The sequence below is a fragment of the Prionailurus viverrinus genome, chromosome B2 (assembly GCF_022837055.1).
Source record: "Prionailurus viverrinus isolate Anna chromosome B2, UM_Priviv_1.0, whole genome shotgun sequence".
Taxonomy (NCBI): domain Eukaryota; kingdom Metazoa; phylum Chordata; class Mammalia; order Carnivora; family Felidae; genus Prionailurus; species Prionailurus viverrinus.
Genome location: NC_062565.1, coordinates 142,531,681 through 142,553,849, shown reverse-complemented (window position 1 = coordinate 142,553,849; position 22,169 = coordinate 142,531,681). Strand labels below are relative to the sequence as shown.

Below are 22,169 nucleotides of genomic sequence, written 5' to 3'. Positions count from 1 at the left end.
GCCAGCGCCAGCGCATGCGCGCGAACAGAAGGCCCCGCCCCGCCTCTCTGGGCTTTGCCACCTGTGCCTTTCGTTCCGGCTCTGGTTTCTCTTGCCCCAAGTCACTCTCCCTTCCACCCCGCTGTCCGTTCTTCACGGCCAGGTTCAAAAGCCCCCAGCCTTAGCTTCTGCCCCTTCTCCGGATTCTCTGGGACCTGCGTGTGACTCCTCTAGGGGCACATACCACTTGTCGCCTGGTGGCGTCGGGATTTTACACACTCCCCTCTGCCTGGCAGCTGACCTCGAGTCTAAGGGCAGAACTACAAAGGACAAGAGGAGGTGCAGCTAATAAGTGGGCGCTCCTGGTGCGGCCCGCACCATCTGGGGCTCGGGCCACACTCGTTGGAAATGCTGCTGGTGCATCCAATGTGCTCACGTACATTCCCCACTCCTGAGGGCGGAGGGGTCCGTGAGGTCGCCCTGCTACTTGTCAGGCCCCCAGAAGATAGGAGTTATGGCAACCTCTACCTTCAGGTGTTCGGACGACACAATAACAAGGCATTAAAAAAATACTTGTGATAAGATCTTGGAATGGGACTCTGTCCGCTTCAGTTTCTGTTGGATCCCCAGAGGTTTAGAAAAACCAATAGGCAACAAGAAGCTCCATCTTTCAAAAAGAGGTGCTGGAGCCCCGTGCAGCTCAGACCAGGTTTGTGACCCCCTGCCAGGGCATAGAAGGTCAAAGGGGTAAAAAGCAAAGAAGGGTGCCGCGGACAGGCCGACACCTGTACCCTCCTGAGGACACACACAAGAGAGGCGGGGCGAGGCTGAGGCCAGACGCAGATCCCTTGGGAGAGAACCAGCGTGGAGTCGGGCGGAACTGTCTTCCCAAAAGATCCCCTGAAACCCCAACCTGGGTAGGGATGAAGGGGTGGAAAGTGTTGCTTTTCTATGAACTCCGGAGTTTCCGTTCACTGAAACAATATGATTCTCAAGGAAATGAAAGTGCCCTGAGTCCTTTTTTTTTTTTTTTTTTTAAGTGACAGGAGAAACTAAGGGACTTACAGGGGAATTCATTCAGGAGCAAAAAAAAAAAAAAAAAAAAAAAAAGAACTAGGTCATCAAAAGAGTCTGAAAGGGCAGCAGGGAGGACAAAACAAACCTCTTCTCAGCCTTCATCCTGTGTGTTAGGCCTGTTTAATGGACCAGCCACATGCCCCCAGACTGTGACAGTCTGCCCCAAGTCTCATTTTAGTCCTCACAATGGCCCAGGAGCCCCTCCTAATCTGGATGTGCTCCCCTGGCCTTACCTCTTGCTTTGCCCCCTGTAGTTCCCTCACTCCTACACACGAGTTCCTTTAGTTCCTTCTCCTACAGGCTCTCCCCTCACCTCAGGGCCTTTGCACATGCTGCTCCCCTTTCTGTTTTCCCTTAGTTCCCGTCCCCCAATTCCTACTCATCTGTTAGAATAGATGACAACTTAGGCCCCCTCCTCTGGGAAGCCCTCCTGGGTTTCCCATGGAAACTGCACCCCACCCTCTGTCACAACCCCTTTTGGACTATGTAGACTCGCCATTCTATTAAACCTGTCAACCACAGGTTGACCCTTAGCCCTGGCCTGCAGGGCCTGACCCTGACCACACCTTGGGAGTGGTCTTTCTGTCTTTCCAACTTTCCATTCCTTCTGCCAGACTTGTATGAGGACCCCCTACCCCCAAATGTGGCCATTCCTACCCTGCTGCCATGCACACCTCTGGGACCCATGCAGGGAACTGAATGTGGGTCTTTGCCCTCATGGCTCACAGCTCTCAGTAGGAAACATGAACACACCCTTGTTTTGCTTTCTTTCTCTTCCTTCCTTCCTTCCTTCCTTCCTTCCTTCCTTCCTTCCTTTTCTTTTTTAGAGAGAGAGAGAGGGAGACAGAACATGAGTGAGGGAAAGGGGCAGAGGAAGTGAGAGAGAGAATCCCAAGCAGGCTCCAGGCTCAGCGTGGAGCCTGACGCAGGGCTCGATTCCATAACTGTGAGATCATGACCTGAGCTGAAATCAAGAGTCAGACGTTTAACTGACTGAGCCAGCCAGGAGCCCCACAAAAACACTCTTATGAGCACATCATTATGCCACTTAAGAACATTTTAGAGAAACTCAGGCACACGATGCTGGGCATGTCACTGGTTCTTAGTCCCTGATGGACAGGCTTGGCTGGGATGTCCAGGGAAGGCTCTGGCCCTCTAATGGGCACAAGGGTGAGTGAGGTAGGGCAGAGAGAGAAGGGGCAAAGAAGGTGACAGGAGGGAAGAACAAAGCCAGGCACTATCCCCCCCATTGTATCTGCCCAGGCTGGGGGAGCCTGTGGGTGCAGTGGGAGAGGCCAGCAGCCCATCTTCCCTGTGCAAACCTGTGAGCAGTTCACGATGTTCTGAGGGGAGGTTGTCCTTGAGAAATGCCCCATCCAGAGGGACTTGGGTTTTGGAAAGAATACAGCCCCAACTCAGCCACAGTAGGAAATTTTATCCAGTTATGGAAGAAAGAAGTTTGGTGTGACAAGATTTGTTCTCTAAACAAAACAAATCAGCACCAAATGGGGAACAAGAAAAGAGATTTGTTCAAAATGTGAGACTTTTAAATTCTTTTCATGGATTCAGATGTGTATTTTAGATTTAGGGAAGGAGGCCTATTCAGTTCCCCTGGCCTCTTATGCTCCTCCAAGGGCCCTAGCCCTGGCTGCTGGCCTACCCCACTCTCCACAAATAAATACACGCCAGTAGGAAACAAAGCTAAATTGTGAAAAACCAAGAATTTCCCGAGGGATTTTCTGGCCTAAAGAGCTCCAAGAGAGATGCCTAGGTGGGTCTGGAGTTGTCTTGGAGAGAGGCTAGCACCCTCCCAGGCATGCCTGACTCCCCAGCCCAAGGTGGCCCCCCATCCAGAGTCCTTGGCTGCCCCTTCGTGCAGCCCCTCCTCAGAGGAAGCCTCTGAGGGGCAGGCCAGGGGCTTCTGGGGGGCCCCCAGTTCAGCAGGAGTATGGCACACTAGGCTCACAACTTTCTCGTTTCTAGAAAACAACCAATTTCTTACATTTTTTTTGAACGTTCATTTATTTTTCAGACAGAGAGAGACAGAGTGTGAATGGGGAAGGGGCAGAGAGAGACGGAGACGCAGAATCTGAAGCAGGCTCCAGGCTCCGAGCTGTCAGCACAGAGTCTGACATGGGGGCTCCAACTCACAAACCGTGAGATCATGACCTGAGTCGAAGTCTGATGTCCAACTGACTGAGCCACCCAGGCGCCCCAGAAAACAACCAATTTCTAATTACCCAGTAGTACCAGTAACATAACCCAGTACCAAGACGTGGCCTCGGAATATATGCTTGGATTTTGTTTCTGGGGAGGGCAACACCCTTACTTTCCTAATGATATTTCACTGAGGCTGATAATAAAAATGAAGTTTGCATTCCATTAGCACATGTCGGCAATGACTGGCCATGGAGGTCCAAGTGCACAGTGGGGCTGCCTCGGAGACAGTCCCCGTGGCTTTTTGTGGAATCTCTCCATTTATACATTTAGAAGCCACAAGGGAGGAAGTAATAAAGGTTTGGAAGCTCATTCTAGAGACTCGGAGTACTTGCTTAAGAAATATGGTGGATGATGGGTTACTCTGTTGGAAATGCTCTGCATGATGTAGCTCACCAATAAGCAGGACTCGACTGCATTTTGTACTCACGTAATCCTGCCTGGGGCGGGGTTGGGGGGGCGCTCGCAAGTGCCATTCCACACACACCCCGGTTCTGACACCAGATGCCTGGGTTTGGGTCCCGATGAGGCAGAGTTTACTAGCTGTGTGAACTTGGCACCTTACTTCACCTCTCTGTGCCAGTTTTCTCGTCCACAAAACAGGGCATAATACTGCCTTAACTCACAGGCACAGAGGGAGGTGTTAAAAGCTGACACAGGGGTGCCTGGGTGGCCCAGTCGGTTAAGCATCTGACTCTGGATTTCCGCTCAGGTCATGATCTCGTGAGTTCGAGCCCCGCACTGGGCTCTGTGCTAACAGTGCAGAGCCTGCTTGGGATTCTCTCCCCGTCTCTCTGCCCCTCTCCGACTTGTGCACACACACTTCCTTTCTCTCTGTGTCTCTCTGTCTCTCAAAAAAAAAAAAAAATAATAAACTTAAAAAATTATTTAAAAAAAAACGTAAAACAATGAATAAAGTCTGATACATATAAAGACCTAGAGCAGACCTAACACTATTCAGTGTCGGCCGCTGCCATGGTCAGTGTGGTCATGTTGCCATTGCCATAATACGTGCTGCTTCAGCCCAGTCCGCTCTGTCCTGTTGAGCTATTTTAGCATGGACATCCTGTATGACTCAGCTCCTAGCACCTCCTTCTACAGGTTTTCTAACTGCTTCCCACATTGTGTCCCGGTCCCCCTACTAAGCTGACCACAGCTCTCTGCTCGTCACAGATGCTCAAGATGACTCAGTACTTAATTGGAGTCACGTGCCTCAGTTTTCCTATTTGGATCCTTAGGAGATTTTCCCCAACCTTGACACAAATTCAGTGAAAGAACCCAAAAGAGGGCAGGAACAACACAAGAGACAGCCGTATCTCCACCTCACTAAGGCCGTGTCTCCCTGACACAGAGCAGACCACTGAGCAGCGGTCATATAAGGGGTGTGACCAAAGGTGACAGTGGGTTTTGTGGCCAGGTCTCCAGCTCGCGAGGCCTGTGCCGGAGGCCTGTGCTGTTGGCTTTCCCGAGCTCTGTTAGAGAACGCGATCCTTTCTGACTCTTACCTTGGAGAGATGGGCCCACACAGGGCAACACAGCAATTTGTAAAGATATTTCCGTAGCTGTAGGGATTGTAATTTTCTTTACCTCTTTTATTTGACCAAGATCCTTTAATCTGAAAGAAAAGGACAGAGAATGATACAACATCCTTCATATTGATGCCACAGTTTAGGCCAATGGGGTCACGAGAAACTCATCAAGAACGTAAACCATCTTTACTCATTTCTTCACAGGGAGAAAACCGAGAGACTTTTCTCAAGGAAAACTGGCATTTACCTCAAACTTGGAGATATCCCCAGACAGCAGGTCAGACTAGGGAGAAAGCAACATTCTTTGGGGACAATAATCTCTTGTTCCCACAACACGGTACCCAAAGGTCAGCTCGCATAAGCCAGTGGAGATTTGTTTCCTACAGTTGGCGTGCTAACCAGTAATTAAACAAATGGCAGCCGAAAGAGTTAACACGGCTCCCGTAACTACCCATTTATAGTCTGAATTCAGCCTCACAATGTTACCAAAATAAGCCCACAGATTGTAATATTCATAGTTGCCAAATACAAATAACGCGATTACAATTCTCTTAACTCATGTATCTCCTCGGTGCCAATTTTCCCAAGGCTTTAAGGCAATCTGACTGATTCTGACATTTCATTCCTGTACTAACATACACTTCTGTCAGAGTCTAAATATTCGGAGCAAAGAGGACCAGGCTTATGAAGAACATTTCCAACATTATGTTTTCTGTTTTTATACCTCCTCTCCATCTGCATTCAGTAAAGGCAGATAATCCTGGACAGAAAGTTAAATTCTGGGTGGGGGCGGTCCCCTCCAAAAGTGTTAAATGTGAAAGGCAGATTCATCCACCCTGAGATATCAGTTGGACGTGGTCTCTCCTCCAGAGGAGGTATGACAGGTTGCTCACAAAACTACTGAAGAGGAAGGAATAGACAATAAGCCCCTCCCTCAGAATTTGGAGATGGGGGTCTCTCAGCTGACCTTAGTATCTAACTGATGTGGTCAGAAGGTAAGAGAGGTTGGAGATTCCCCACTGGAAATCATGGAGACCCTAGGAAAATGCTCCCCCTGCACATTGTTTGCTCCCAGAGGCTCATACCTGGAATGGAATATGCGCAAGGCCTTGGCCCCTGAGCTCCTCCCTCCTGTCCATCCCCCGCCCCCCGCCTCTGGACGCAGACACACACACCCACCCCCCAGACCGCTGGGAACTCACATCTTCATTTGTCGTCTGGTTGGAGCTGATCAGGTATGTGTGGAAACCCGAGAGGCCGACGATAGACCAGACGGAGAAGAAGCACACCACGGCCTCCAGCACAGTGGCCTGGGGTCAAGGAGAAGAACGGGGTGGGGGTGGGGGGTGGAAGCGGGATAAGTTCTCAGGGCGCCTGCGGAACCAGGATGATGTAAGATTCGGATGGGAAACCCCACAGACGCTCACTGAGGCCTCTGAATCTATCTAGCTTTGTCCCTAACCAGAGGGGGACCCTTCAGGTCCAGCACTGTGCCCCTCTCTCCTTCTGATTCACCCCAATCGTGCTCAGTCAACGACCAGTGGGCTCCCCGAACATTACCTGTTTACTGTTTCACGGTGGACAGTTCCTCTGGCTGGGGACATTTCCTCCCCACCTGCCCTTGGCCTTTTCCTGTGGCTCACTGTGCAGCCAATGACTGTGACAGCAAAGCCGGAAGCACGCTGGCCGGAGTTGGCAGCGGCCCAGGCCTGCTAGGAAAGGACGCGACATTGAACATGAACGTCACTGCAGTCTCAGACTCTAATCTCAGTTTCTGAACGCTGGGCACTATCACATCAACAGGTTTGTCCCCCAACCTGATGTTGACGCCGAGTGAACCGTCACACAACAGTAGTTGACAATTGTGAGCAGGGCCGGCCACGGGCAACTGTAGCCTGGGCAGGGCTCACCTTCACGGCTTTCTCTCTGCCTGGATGATCCTTTCACCCACTGGTGGCTGCCTGCCCCCACCTATGGGTGGGCTTCTGAACCAGCAGGGTCATTTCTCAGAGTGGTGTCAGGGTGAGGGGTATTTTAACTTAGGGAACTCTTTGCCAACACCTTAGCCCACCCCAACACCTAAGGCTATTTTCAGCTATTTGATGGGCAACTAGGAAACGTGGATGCTGAATCAGACATTGAGTGATGGCACATCCCGAGCTCCACAAAATGTGCTACAACCAGAAGATAAAAAGTGTGGTATTCTTCGACAGATGAGATAAATCAACCCAGAGTGTGGCAATTTCCAAGGACTAGAGAATTTTTCTGTTCCACAAATGTTTATAAAATTCTATTTACAAGATATAGATGTTTCTCTGGGGAAAAAATATTCCTCACAGGTCTGGGAGTTTAAATATACACCATCCATCCCCCATCAAGAAGTTACAGGCTGGAGAAAGTAAACACGCAGGCTTTCCTGATGCTCTCAAGGGTAGAAGCCAGAGATCACGCTGTAATACATCACCATTGATCTTTTTTTTTTTTTCAGGATTGGATATAATTCATCTTTGGACCAGAGCAATGAATACAGTATTCAGTGCAGCGCCACAATCTGCCATGCCATTATTAACAAATACCACCGTCCGGGCATGTGGGGTGAAATACAAAACGGGAGAAATGAATGGGCTCTTGCCTGTTGACCGACTGACTTTCAACATCAGGACAGACCACTGGCCCTGCTCTTGGAGAAGCAGAAGAATGCTCTGCTCTTCTAAGGCTTAAGCTTCTAGAAACTGCAAGCCTTCAGAAAAGCACTACCCTGAACTTAAATGGACATCTGAGGAGGAGAAGAATGTACCTCTGCCAGCTAGCTAAGACGAAAACAGCCCAGCACACCCAGAGTCAGACAGATGCCAACACACGCTGCCCACCGCGGGCCCTGCCCATTCCTCGTGGAGGCAGGGGTCGGTAAAAAGGGAGGAGTAGCTACATCTCTTGAGAAGAGGAGAACCAGGTGGTTATTATGGAAAAGCAGGTAAGTTCGGACGTGTAGGGAGGATCTGTGGAGTAAGAGAGAGATGCAGAGAAGCAGATCCCAACCTAGATCTGCCTTGGAACCCCAGAGTTATCAGGTGGGCCAATGGTTAAGAGGGGAGGCCTCAGGTGCACGTGGGGACACACGGATGGTCTCATTCTCAACGGCCTTCTCACAGGTGAGGCTCACAGGTGCCCCTCTTCTGAGCATCCCCCCGCCCCGGGGGCAGACTGGGGAGGCAAACCACGTGGGTGGAGTGGAGTCCCCGGGGGAAATGATGGAGGTAAGCAGCGGGAAGACTGAGTCAAGGAGAAGTGGGTTGCGGAAAGGCGGGTGACACTGGCAGTGAACCTCCACAGGCTGGAAGGAAAAGACAAGAGATAGAAAGATCAAAGAGGAAGGGACACGTGAAACGGAAGCAAGAAATGATCAGGGTAGGAAAGAGAATAAAGAATGAAAGCAAAAGATTTATTTGCTGAATAACGCGCGAAGAGCCAGACCTCCATCTCAGAAATGCTTCTGTGTCACCAAAAGTTTACAGTCCAGGTAGAATGATGGTGATGTCAAAATACACACAAATTCATATGCGTGAACCATATAAGACCTGGTATGTCCACGTGAGGGAGGATCACAGCATTTAAAGCGGCACAGCCCATTTTCTGGTGGCTCTTCCCTTTGCAATGCCACTTAAAATTATTACTCCCCAAAGGAGGCGTTGTTACCAGTGGACATGGGATTTTAAAGGCTTATAGGTCCAAGAATAAACTAGCAGATCTCTATATTAATATCTTATGCGCTTTAGAGACATTTTATAATCAGCAGATTGTTAGCTCACAGCTGTGTCAAAATGACACGAATTCAAGGCAAAATGCAAGACGCAGCCCTCTTTCCCTTGGCCCTCACAGTGGAGCCCCCCACAGCATGTCTTAAGGAACCCTCATCGTCATTCATAACAATGGCTGGTGTCTCTGGCTAGGCATCAGGTAGTACTCCAAAGGCTTCCTATGGATTAACTCACTTAATCCTCAGTGACCCAGGGTGAAGTGTGATTCCCACTTACCCAACAGGGAAACTGAGGCAGAAAGCAGGTAAGTACTTTGCTTGAGAAACAGCAGAGCTGGAAATGGAGCCCTGAAAGTGTGGCTGTGCCAGTACAAGAGAAAAGCCCTGGGCTGGTTCCTTTCCTATTCCTGCTGACATCCCCATGGCTCTAGGCTGACCACAACCCCTGCGGGGGAAGATGGGGATCCTCTTTTTGTCAGGGATTTTTGAACCTTTGGCAGCCTAAGTAGACCACTCCCCCTCCAAATTCCCTCTCAGGCTGGGGAACAAATATTTGAACAACACATCCCCTCACTGACTCCAGAGCCAGATGTTGAAAATATCTATGCCATAATAAGATTAATATAAATTTTTCCTAAGTGTATCAAAAGCCATTTACTGATATTTTTAAAGGAGGAAATGAGGAAGAAATACACCAACTCAACTAAGAGCCAATTTAATAAGCAGTTGGGTGTTACTGTATCAGAGATGGTTCAAAATTATAGCAGTTACCACTGCCAGCCTCTTTCTCCCTCCAACCCCCAAGAAGACAGTGAGCCCTTTTTTTTGGCCAGGGCTGTGGCATTAATTTAAGTTCTACCCCAAGATGTCGCACTTTGAGGTACTCACTAGATGACTGTGGAAATGAAAAAGACTTTGAAAAATGCTGATGAGTTTCCGTGGGATCCCAGAAGTGCCTGCTGGGTGCCCTTCTGTGCAGCCAGCCCTGTACTTAGGACAGGAGAGGGGGGAGGGACTCACTTCCTGCCCTAAGGGATCTGTTTGCCCTTGGGAAGGTAAGTGAGGTGAGAAGGCCTTGCAGACACAAGGGAAGAACGTTGGACGGAATGGTGAGGGCATTTCAGTGTTTGGAAAATCATAAAAGGTGAGAGATCATGGAACCAAAGATTTCTAACCTTTCTGAGTTTAGAAATCTCTCCTGACACCTTTCCATAGAATGCACATGGACCTCAAGTTAAAAAGTCCTAATTTATCTTAATCCCTTAATTTTACAAGGAGGAAGATGAGGCCCAGAGGGGTCAAGCTGGTAATTTACATGATAGACACTTTGACAATGGAAAGTCACGGAGACCCTTCGGTGTGGATCATGTGACCATCATCTTTCAGTCTCTCAAATCCTTTTCCCCATATTCTTTTATACCAGGAAATAAAGATGTGCAGTTCTCCCAAATTAATCTATGAAGTCACTGTAATTCCAATCAAAATTCCGGAATTTTAAAAAGGAATTAAAAACTGACTCTAAAATATCAGGAAGAGAAAACGTGCAAGAATGGGTAAGAAAACTTGAAAAAAAAAACAACTCTTGGGTTGGGGGATGGGAGGACACCTTTAGTAAACAAAACACAGAGTCTGAAACAGCCCTGTGGGCACTAGGGCTACAGAAGGCATTTCAAATTTGGGTGAAAGAATACACTGGCGACTCTCAAAGTGTGGCCCGTGGGCCTTTGGGGTCCCCGAGATCCTTTCAGGGAAACCCCCAGGTCAGAACTATTTCCCAATCAATGCCAAGACATTGCTTCCCAGTCTAACTGCTTCTGTCATTCAGGGGCTTCATCTGAAGGCTTTGGGATGGGCCTCACTCCCATCATAATAGGGAAAGTGCTTGTGCATTCTGTGTTTTAGAAATTTCTCAGTTGTAGTTTCAAACATGACCTCTAGAAATATATATAATCTACCTAAACAAAAGTTCCTTGAGTCCTCAATAATGTTTAAGAGTGTTAAGGAATCCTGAGACCTAAAAGTTTCAGAACTGCCAGAAGTGAACAGTGAACAGCACTGGAACACTTCACTAAGCATTTGGGAAAAACAAAGTGAGAACTTTAGCTCACCACACACACACACAAACACACACACACACACACACGTAGATTACAGATAAATTACTGTGCCAAACTGAAGAAATAAAATGTAAAGGTATTAGAGGGAAATAAAGGACATATGCCTATAATTTTGGGGTTCAGATATAAGACACAAAATCTAGGAGCCATGTAGTATCTGATTTGTAGATGGATTTTGTTAAAAGTTAAGCTTTTTTTTTTTTGTAGTAAAAAAGTCAACTTAAAAGGTAAGTGACAGGTTGGGAGAAAAATATTCGCAAGAGATATTAAATGGTTATTATTAAGAATAAAGAACATGTTAATAGGAAAAGAACAAACAACCTGATTACAAAATGGACAGAGATTAGGAGCTGGCACATTGTGGTCATGAAAAAAAAAATGTCAACAAAAATGAAAATAAGCACAAGCTGATTATTATCCAGAAAATGGAAATTAAACCAATGAATTTCCCCCCCCCCAAAATCAAATTGGCCAAAGTTGGGGAGCCTGGGTGGCGTAGTCGGTTAAGCGTCCGACTTCAGCCAGGTCACGATCTCGCGGTCCGTGAGTTCGAGCCCCGCGTCGGGCTCTGGGCTGATGGCTCGGAGCCTGGAGCCTGTTTCCAATTCTGTGTCTCCCTCTCTCTCTGCCCCTCCCCCGTTCATGCTCTGTCTCTCTCTGTCCCAAAAATAAACGTTGAAAAAAAAACAACAACAAACAAATTGGCCAAAGTCACAGCACCTGTAACATCCAATATGGATGAAGGTGTGGGGAAATGGGAGAATGAGTCAGTACAATCTCTTTAGGGGACAATGTGGCATGTCAGTCAACATTTAAAAGATGCTTAATTTTCCAGACACCTGGGTGGCTCAGTGTGCGCCTCAGTTGGTTAAGCCATCAGATGACTTTGGCTCAGGTCATGATTTCATGGTTCATGAGTTCGAGCTCAGCATTAGGCTCTATGCTGACATGGCCGAGCCTGCTTCTCTCCCCCCTCTCTGCCCCTCCCCCACTCATTCCTCTCTCTCTCTCTCTCTCTCTCTCTCTCTCTCTCTCTCAAAAATAAATATTAAAAAATATGCTTGGGGGGCGCCTGGGTGGCACAGTCGGTTAAGCGTCCGACTTCAGCCAGGTCACGATCTCCCGGTCCGTGAGTTCGAGCCCCGTGTCAGGCTCTGGGCTGATGGCTCGGAGCCTGGAGCCTGTTTCTGATTCTGTGTCTCCCTCTCTCTCTGCCCCTCCCCCGTTCATGCTCTGTCTCTGTCCCAAAAATAAATAAACGTTGAAAAAAAAAAATAAAAAAAAATATGCTTGGAGGGGCACCTGGGTGGCTCAGTTGGTTAAGCGTCTGACTCTCGATTTTGGCTCAGGTCATGATCTTATAGTTCATGAGTTTGGAGCCCCCCCACGGGGCTCTGTGCTGATGTCACAGAGCCTGCTTGGAATTCTCTCTCTCCCTCTCCTTTTGCCCCTCCCCCATTCATGCTCGCTCGCTCAAAAAATAAACTTCAAAAAATTTTTTAAAATATGCTTAACTTGGGGCGCCTGGGTGGCTCAGTCGGTTAAGCGTCCGACTTCAGCTCAGGTCACGATCTCACGGTCCGTGAGTTCGAGCCCCTCGTCGGGCTCTGGGCTGATGACCCAGAGCCTGGAGCCTGCTTCCGATTCTGTGTCTCCCTCTCTCTCTGCCCCTCCCCCATTCATGCTCTGTCTCTCTCTGTCTCAAAAATAAATAAACGTTAAAAAAAATTTAAAAAATATGCTTAACTTTCAGTGATTCCACATTTAGTTGTCAATTCTGGAGAAACACTAACACTCGTGCACAAAGACATACGTGCAAGATGGCCTGCCACCTCATTTTTATGCAATAAAACAATTAAGAAATCTAAGTATTCACCAACAGAAAAATATAGTATAGATTGTGTTCTGAAACTCTATAAAGCAGCTGGGAAAAAAATGAGATAGATCCATATGCTGACATGGAAATACCTTCAGGAAACATCTAAAAATCAAACCGCTGAAGAATACAAGGAAAACGATCCTTCTTAGGTAGAAACAGTCCCTGCAATGGTGTACAGACACATACGTATTCAAACTCTTCGAATACCGTCTGGAAAGACCCATGAAAACTGACAAGGATTCCCACAGAACGACAGAGGAAGGGTGGAGAGCAGTGCTTCTTTTATGTTCCTATTTGAAATTTTTTTTACGAGAGTTATGTTCTTCCAGTACCTGAGTGATTTAGAAAAACCCCAACAACCTCCTCCCCCACCTTGTGACCCCATGAGATGTAATCTGATGCTTATTCTTCACGCACTCACTCAGACAGACCGGTTAGGGGCAGTGGGAAAGAGTGTCAGTTCCCTGCCCGGAGAGAGGGGCTGGCGGTAAGGAGATCTGGGCTCCAGTTCTGGCAACACGGCTGAGTGTAAATTGGGGTCATCTGACCCTTCAGCGCAGGCTCAGCTGTAAGGGACCGATGGACACCTGTCCTACCTATTTCCTGGGGTCCCCCTGAGGACCCACAGACATCGGGACAGAAGGGCCCTGTAAGCTGAGTCTAGCAAAGGCCTGTGCCGCCGTCATTAATTTTCCAACGGGCAGTACGGTGTCCCTCCTTTCTGAGGGCATTGAGCCAAATCCGAGCCTTCTACCAAATTCCATTAAAACAGAACCGTGCCCATTAGGCCGTCGGTGCCTTTCAGACAGCGTGCCTCGAAATGAATGCAAATTGGGGATAAAAAGGCTTTTTGGCGAGAGCCTCCACACACGTAGAATCAATTACCATTTGATTTAGCAACCACTGAAAACTCTTCGTTTGGGAGCGCTGAACAATAAGTCATGATTAAAAATGACTGTAATCCTTTTAATTGGATGTTAATGCCGTTTCATCGTGACGACTGTTGATCGCAGGGCTTCTCCTCTCTGGCTCCTCCTCGAGGATGCTGCTGGCCCCGGTGGCCCTGTTCCTGCGGGGACCCCTGCGGGGACTTCCACCTGCAGATCCGCTGGTGAGCTGGAGGCGAGGCCACGTGGCTCTCCTGGCTCTGCGTGACCAGTGCCATGTCCTCTGAGGCTGTAATGTTGTCACCGCAGGCTCATGACTTGTTCCTCTTTCTGCCTTTCATGCGAGGAACTGCAGAGGACCATGAGGTTACTCTAGCTTCACGTGGGGGTTCCCGGGGGGTCAACTCTTAGGTGCTGCGCGTGTATTTCAAATAGGACGCATTTCTAACCGGTGCTAGCTCTCTCCCCTTTCCACTGTGCCTTCCCTCCCCTGGGTCCCCAGGGCTGAGCCCTCCGAACTGGCTCTGACTCTCCCTCCTCCCTCCCAGCAGCACTGATTTGATTGCTTACCTGCTCAGCTGTCCCCTTACCACCCATCTCAATTCCGGGGGCCTTTTCCCTGCACACATTGCCTCACCCGTTCCTTGTGTTCCCTGCTGCAAATGAGTACTCTTAAGCACACAACCACCACGACAGAAAGACTCCGGTGAGGTCATTCACCTGCCAGAAATCTAAGCTGGTTCCCCAGCGTCCTGGGCAGGAAGGCTGACTGGTACACAATGCTGTCAGGGCCTTTCCCTTCCTGGGAGCAGTCACTCTTGACCCCCGACCCCCCAACCACAGCTTAGCTATCACGGCTCCCCTCCCGCCATGCCCGCTGTGTGTATGAGTCGTAAGTGCATTTGTGTGCTTGTACCGTTAGGGCGGAGGGCCTGCTGACTGGGAGCACGGCCGAGCTGCCGGAGCCCTGCAAACCCTGCTGAAGGAATCAATGAACACAAGCCCAGGTCTGGCCCTACAGACGGGCTGCTCTTCCCTGACACATGCTGCGTATCACCAGGCCCTGCTCAGGCTGTTGGCCCTGCCTGGGATCTCTCCCCTCCATGTCTCCAGTTTTAGGATTTCTTCCCCAATCTTTCCAAGCCCTATGCAAACGCTACCTGCCAAAGCCTTTCCTGATTTCCCTGCAAGATGCCCTTCTGGACCCTCACCCCCACCTCAAGCTCTCCATGATGTTTTAGGCCACGTAAGACTTACTCTGCTCTTTAGAACCCAGAGTCATACACCAGGTCTCGGCACCGGCAGATGTTCATTGAGGAGATGAGTGAATCATTCTGTCCACCCTCGCTGCTCTGCCTGCCCCCTTTGATAGAATGTGCTTCAGAGGTCTGGGCCGGTGGCTCCTTCTTGACTTTGTAACCCGGGCAGAATTTGCACGGAGTGGGTATTGCGTCAAACGATCTTGGAAGAAACAGATGCCAAGCGGACCTCGTCCTTTGGAAACTGCCTGGCTGTGCGGAGAGAAGACCCAGTGCCTTTCTTCGTGGAGAAGACTCACCTTCCATCTCTCCCTGGGGAAGGGGGGGGGGGGCGGTTCCTGAGAGTCCATAGCACCCAGCCACGCCACTGCCTCTGCTTCTCTGAGGCAGAGATAAGAGGGAGGAAGTGGCCTCAGGCCACTGGGGGATAAGGAGGGAACCGGAGGGAAGGCTGGCCAGGGCATCTGAGGCCCGGGCAGCATCCTTAGCCTCCCTGATGTGAGCAGGGCTGCACTGTGGGCTGGGAAGGGACCTGCTGAGTGCCACCAGTGAGCCTACTGGCTCTACCCATCCGTCCTCCTCTCCTCCCCCTCCTCCTCCACCTCCCCCTCCTCCTCCACCTCCCCCTCCTCTTGGCTTTGCCGCACTCAAACAAGATGCCATCCCATCCTCACTGACGGGTACCTCCCGCTTCTCATTGGGTGAGCTGCTTGATTCCTTTCTCCTGTGGTCCTGCTGGTGGCTCGATGAAGACCTTCTGGTATGTCAGGGTTTCTGTTGCTCCTGGCAGTGCTTCCGATAGATAAGGTGCCTCCATTGGTTGTTAAATAGCCTTTTGTGTTTCTGATCTCTCTCATTTCATCGACATTGCTTTCAGTTGGATATTTCTCACAGTAAATCTGTGAGAAACCTTTGCCTGGACCCCGATTTCTCATCAAAATATTTCCATATCATGGTCAGGAGACCAGATTGGAGGCCACTGAAAAATTATAAATTTAAGTTATCCTCTTGCCCGAGAACAGTCAGCAGGTCACGTGCAGAGGCTACACTGGACTCCGGTCCTGTGCTCAGGCAGTTTGCCAGAAAACCTCCTCTTGTCTTAAGAGCTTGGTGCCGTATAGACTCTTGCCCCACAGAGACTGTAGGTCTGGAGAGGACGAGCTGTGGGCCACGCTGCCATCGGCCAGAGAGCAGTTGTCATGAGTGTGAAATGTCACGGATCAGTTTCATCCATCAGAAATCAACCACCTCCAAAGAGACTCCCAGGGCCTCAGCAGTGGAAGGAGGCTTGGAGGTCATAACATTATCTGATGCTAGAACCATGTAGGGAGGCATGGTCCATCCTCTTTTTGACCACCCCTAGGGCCTGTGATCTCATCGCTTCCCCTGGCCATGCTGTTTCTGAGCTGCCCCAGTGGTGAGCACATCTTTCTTAGTGAGCTGAAAGCTGTCCCTCAGAAGCACCTCCCTGGCCATCCCGATGCCCCTTCCAGAGCCACACAGGTGTCCACAGGAAAGGCAGGAGCCCAAAGTACCAAACAGGCATCCAGGGATGCCTTACTCCCTGGCATACAGGGATCCAGCCTTACTCATCATATATACATTATCACTAGTAACCAGAACTCAGTATTTTTTCAAAAACACATCACAACCTCATAGAACCTGAAGCATACTTTTTCTTCTGGAACACAGATTCCTGATACATCATCAGACCTCAACACTTCTTTATAGACCCACTCGATAGAAGGAGGGATTCTTCTGCAAAGCATGTACTTAAAACCGGAAAGACGCTGTCAGCACAGAGAGCCTGTAAGTAGTCATACCGATTGGGGGAGGAGTGTTCGGTGGCACATGAAACAATTTCTGTTCTGTGGAATTAAAAAAAAAACCCAGGACCTCACGTCTTAGTGTGGGTACGTCTGATGTTCCTGAAATTCTCCACTACTTCCAGAAAGAATAAAGATCGAAGTTGGGATTGCTGCTCAGACTGCCCCCATCCCTTCCCTGCCCATCTCTTCCCCATGGGCTTCTGTGCTGTCAGATTTCTCCGGAGTCCTGCTCTTGGTGCCTGATTTTCTCTGGGAGAGAAATGGGAGGGAGGGGGTTTATCAGATAATCTTTATATCAGCTGCGGTAGCTACCCTGGGATATTCTGGCTTCAGCTTTAGGTCACCTTTTAACAGGCAGGAGCCCAAAATGACAGTGGATCAAGAGGTGCCATAAAACCTGACCTCAGGGGCGCCTGGGTGGCTCAGTCGGTAAAGCGTCCCACTTTGGCTCAGGTCATGATCTCGCGGTCCGTGGGTTCGAGCCCCGCGTCGGGCTCTGTGCTGACAGCTCGACCCTGCTAAATAAAGCTCTCTCCTCACCCAGACATCGTGGTTGCTTTTCCCCTAGTCCTGGGGGAGAAGGAGGGCCACCCACTTCCTTTTGCAGAGGAAGAATTACCAGGTAAATTTCCTTTATAATATTTCTCTAAGATTGAAGAGGAGTTGAGGATTTGGTTTTTCATATATCCGTCATCGCAAATGTCTTAGACGTAGATGATAGTAACAATCGTTTGGACAGAGCCACACGTGAGTTTGGATGGCTAAACCACTTCACTCACAAACTCACAGGACAATGGCGAGACAGACATAGACTCAGAGCTGAGCTGTACTGCTAGTGAGCTGCATGGACGGGTGTAAGAGAGAAACCTCTCAAATCACCTGTACTTGAGTGCCTGACTCCAGGGTACTTCCTCCCCAAAGGCCTGTGGGGCCAACAGAGCAGTGGCCTCCCTAGAGATGTCCTAATCTCTGGCAGCTCCGAATACATTACCGACATGGCACAAGGGAGTTGCAGACTGCAGGTCATGGACCCTGCGATGGGAAGATAATCCTGAATTCCCAGGGTGCAGCCACTCTTAAAAAACAGAGAGCTTTTCTGGCTGAGGTCAGAGAGATGGGCGGAAGAGAGGCGGGAGGGCTTCAAAGTGTGGGAGGGACCTGACCCACAATTGCTGGCTTAGAAGAGCAAGGAAGTCAAGAATCAGAGAATGGAGCAAGGAGATGGGACCTCAGTCCTATGCCCTGGGAACTCGGTCAACCACCCGTATGAGCCTGAAAGAGGATTCTCTCTGGAGCCTCTGAACGAGAGTCCAGGCTGATACCTTGATTTCAGCACTGCGGGACCCAGAGCAGAAATGAGCCAAGCCTGCTGGACTTCCGACCCACAAAACTGCGAAACAGTAAATTTGTGTTGCTCTAAGCCTCTAAAATACAGCCTGGTGCAAGCTGGAGCCTGTAACGAAAGGCTGTGGCCTGGAGGAGGCAGGATGCCCTGCAGGCGTGTCTGGCCACTGCAAGGGGCTTGATTCGCATTCAGAGCCAGCTGTCGCCCCCACTGGCTCTGACTGGGCCACGTGGCTGCCAAGCTCCTGAACGTGGAGAACACGCCTGGTAACACCCACCAAGGGAAAACCTCCGCACCTAGAGGTGACAACACCATTTGGAAAGGCAGCGGCTGAGATGCTTGGGAGTTTTCACGACCTGGGCCCTCCCGAAAACTCTTGACCTCTACCTGAGGATGATATTTTGGGGAAAACAAGCTAAAATCTGCTTTGAACCTAGTAGGGGCATTTCTCGCTTTCCTCTCCTTTCCATGCGAATAGTTTCTCCAGCAAAGTCAGCATGCTACCCTTTCTACCAGCAACGTTTGTCTGTTCCCCTTCCTGGGGAACACAGTGCTCTTGATTACACACACTATGGGCACAGCCAAATCATGAGAATGAGCAGACGTGTGTGCTCTAAAAGAAGGTTCTAGCAGAGCCCGCCCGTTGCACACATTGCCACAAAAAGAAGCTTCCATGAAATCGCTCCTGCCATGCGTGCAGATGATGCTTTGGTGTCGGGTGTTCTCCCTGATATCCCATATAATTGGTCTCGTCACCATAGCATGTCAAGTACGTAATGCTTGACTCTTGCAGGTCAAAAACTTGAGACACAAGAGCGTTAAAAGAAATGACCTCAGACTTCATTTAAAAGAAATGACCTCATTCATCGTGAGGCAGCAGGAATCCAGGACCCACAACCTGGTCCTTCCTTGTGACTCTTTCTGGGGTTGGGAGATGATAAGATCCACGAGCTGGGAGGCCTGTAGTAGGTGTCACGAAGACCCAACAGCACAAACCACACACAAGAGGTGCATGCTGTCTGCTAGAGAGGGGACCGCTGTGCCCAAAGGTGGCACCCAGGAGAGCCACATGGGGCAGGAGGTAGCCTGCAGGCCCCAAGGAATGGGGCAGCTGAAATCCCCCAGGTCTCAGGTGGGCTTTTGCCTCCCCTCCCCACCGAGAGGGGTCCCTGTCACTGATACCTCTCATTGTCTGAAATGCTCCACATGCATTCTGCACAGACATCCAGGGGTCAGAATGGTCACAGGTGCCAGGGACAGAGGAGGGGAGGTGGCTCAGGTTGCCACACTCTCGAGGCTTCAGAAAGCATTCCAGCTGGTAGCCCAGACCTTGGTTCCGGTCTAAGGTGCATGTATAAAACTTAACATGACCAGCGTGTTTTCATGATGTGACCAACTTCCTGAAAGACAGATAAGCCTCTTCTTCTGGGAAGAAAAGACAAGGCTTGACTGTAAGATATGCCAAAGCAACAGGCCTTGAAAATAGAAGGGCATGGAGGAGATGATGGTGGAGGGTGTCACCCTGGCAGGACTGGGGACAGGGATGAAGAGAGACATTTCTCATGAGACCTGTTCTAAGCAGCCACAAACATTGAAAATTCCATTCTCAGGACCACCTTTCCTTCTGGATAACTTCTAGCTAACTCTTGCTTCCCAGATCCTTAATAGAAGACAGGACCCAAGCCCCCTTTGTATATCTTCCATATGTCGCCTGTCCCCCTTTTAAGAGATTAGTCGACTATAGGATCTGTACTTGCAACCAACGTTCTATGTTGCCTATGAACACAGAGGCACCAAAAAGGAGATACTTTATATTATGCAAATATCTATAAGACCACATTTGTTGTCAGTTCTATCTTAATAACACTACCACCAGCCACACACCAGTTCCCAGGGACGTGAGCCAGCTTATCTTACTAACTAAATGCTGTACATGATCCATACATCTTCATCAAGTTCTTCATTCATTGTTTAAGAATTCTCTACCACAAGATGAAGATTACTTTTGGGAGTACTGAGAAGTTCAAGTCCAGTCTACTTGCTTATGTGAAGAAGAAAGGGAGCTGGGTCCCAGATGGAGCCAGGTCAATGGGTCCAGTGGGCCAACGCTACAACAATGAATGTGAAACTTAGGGGGATGGGTGAGGCGGGGAGCCCATTTGAGTGCATCATGGGTGAATATTTTTCTTTCAAGAAGTTCAAAATAAGTGTGGTACACGCCCATATATACTGTTTGGCAGGACGGGATTAATCTGAATGGCCCGAGATTGGCCACCTTTAGTCCATTCAAGACTGAGAAAAGGTGTTCTGTTCCCAGAAACAATATAGGTCATCCACACTGTCTGGAGGGGCGCCCAACGAAATTCCCAGATGGAATCCATATAGAGGGTCAGAGGATTCCCATCTGGTGACTGCGTACCAAGAAGGCAACCCACACACGGGCATCTTTAAATACACTGCAGGGACCACCTCCTGATCAAAATGAGGTGGACTGCACCTTGCAGCCCTCCTTCTACCCAAACCAACCTGACTTAACACATATCAATGCAGGTTCCTGGGGTGGGCAAGAATTTACACTTGGCTTTCTAGCTAAAGAGCGCTTTGATTTAAACAGAGCTAAGTGAGTCACTTTGAGGTTCCAGCATTCAGACACCACAACGCATGCAAGTGAATACGGGGAGTTTTTTGGAGGATTTACAGAATGCAAGAAAGTGCGAGTTCCGAGAAGAAAAGCCAGGGCACAGACGATGAGGTAGTTGAGGAGGTCAGTCCAATACCGAACACGTTAGCATTGTGAAAAACACAACGACCAGAAAGGATATCTCGCAGGACTGTCCTTAAGAGCATTTAGGAATCCTGTTTGTTGTGAACCTGTGGGAAATGAAACCAAAATTTAGTATTCAAACATTCACCTCCAGAAAAACAGGCTTTATGCAGAAAGCTCCCTCATCTACATGAAAATAATAGGTGTCTAAAGATCAATTAAATAATTATATTTTGTTGTGCTACAGCACCAGCATACTGATCGGTGACTGAGATTCCACCACAGTTATTCAACCAGAAAATGGCAGATTCATAATTAGACCCGACATCTGCAGGATATTTTTTCAATAAAAGCAGATGGATGCCTGCGTCCTTTCCCATAAATTATAGTTCTGATTACTCCTTTGTTTTCCTCATTTTAATAGGAAAACAGAATACTGTATGCTATTTTTTCCTCTTCTTTTATGAAAGACTGTTTTTCCAAAGTTTGTTAACTTTTGACCTGGGGCATCCTATAAACCAGGCTGCGTACAAAAGACGTCTTTCTCTGCACCCAGAGTAAACAAACTCATAACGTTGGAGTTTATTACTGACTCCTTTAGGCTTGAAGACATTTTAACATGAATTGTGTGTGCAAAAAAAAAATTTCTTTAGGGACTTGAGTAAAGATGTATCTGACAAGAAGCAATTTTTATTGTACGTGTTGACATCATGGTTTTTAAACATAAATGCCCATGGGGGAGGAAGTCTTGGTGCTCCCATCATGGGGTGGTGATGCTGGGCCTCTGCTGTGCTGTGTGAAGCCATGTGTTTTGGGGACATCATCTGGCTCAGGGTAGAGATGAGAGGCACAGGGAGGACAGACACTGTGTTATCTCTGCTGCGGCTGCAGGGGGCAGTTAGAGGCAGGGTCCTGGACCCCTCTGTGTGGGAGGGAAGGCTGAGGGTGGGGTGGCTCCAAATTCATCCTTGAGGCCCCATTTCCTCCCTCTGTGCTGTGTTCCCCACAGTCCACTGCTGAGGCACAAAGATGTGCCAAAGAGCAGGAAAATGAAGAAGGAGAGCTTATGGCTTCTTCTTCCATCTCCGCTAGGCCAGTGGGGCAAAGCCAGCACGTGGGCTGGGGCAGATCCTAGAGAAAACACCATCTTGAGGCAAAAGGAAGACACTAAAAGAAATGACTTCTCTTTCCCTACTGACCCCAAACTGGCTTGCTTTTCCAAACCTTCCCTTCTTAAGAAGGAAGTCCAGCCATCAGGTTCCCCAGAATCTTTGCTACAACAGGATTCTCCCCCAACCTCCCTTCAGAGCCCCATTACCTGGCAGGGAGAACTCAGGTGACAGTGCTCTGCCTTTGCCAATGTTTTCATAATCTTAGGGGATCATGGGAGTCACGTAAAAATCTGCCCTTTCTTAGAGCATGGAATGCCAAGCCAAGTTGGGGGCGGGTGGGGTTGTTCAGGGGGATTTGTTGGGGGGTATAGAACAAGGGGAGAGGATAATCTTTATTTGCTTTCGTTCAACACACTCG

The 22,169-nt window shown here is 49.1% G+C and overlaps 1 protein-coding gene across 3 annotated transcripts in view; it reads right to left on the bottom strand.

Annotated features, from left to right (window-relative positions):
* The window catches only part of ZDHHC14 (zinc finger DHHC-type palmitoyltransferase 14), a 294,109-nt gene that overhangs the window by 16,772 nt on the left and 255,168 nt on the right, over positions 1-22,169 (bottom strand). For all 3 annotated transcript variants that reach the window (XM_047858986.1, XM_047858984.1, XM_047858985.1), the window contains exons 5-7: positions 20,698-20,746; positions 6,005-6,107; positions 4,779-4,888 (exon numbers count right to left, since the gene is read on the bottom strand). In XM_047858986.1, coding sequence (XP_047714942.1) covers positions 4,779-4,888; positions 6,005-6,107; positions 20,698-20,746 — 262 coding nt within the window. The remainder of the gene's footprint in view (positions 1-4,778; positions 4,889-6,004; positions 6,108-20,697; positions 20,747-22,169) is intronic.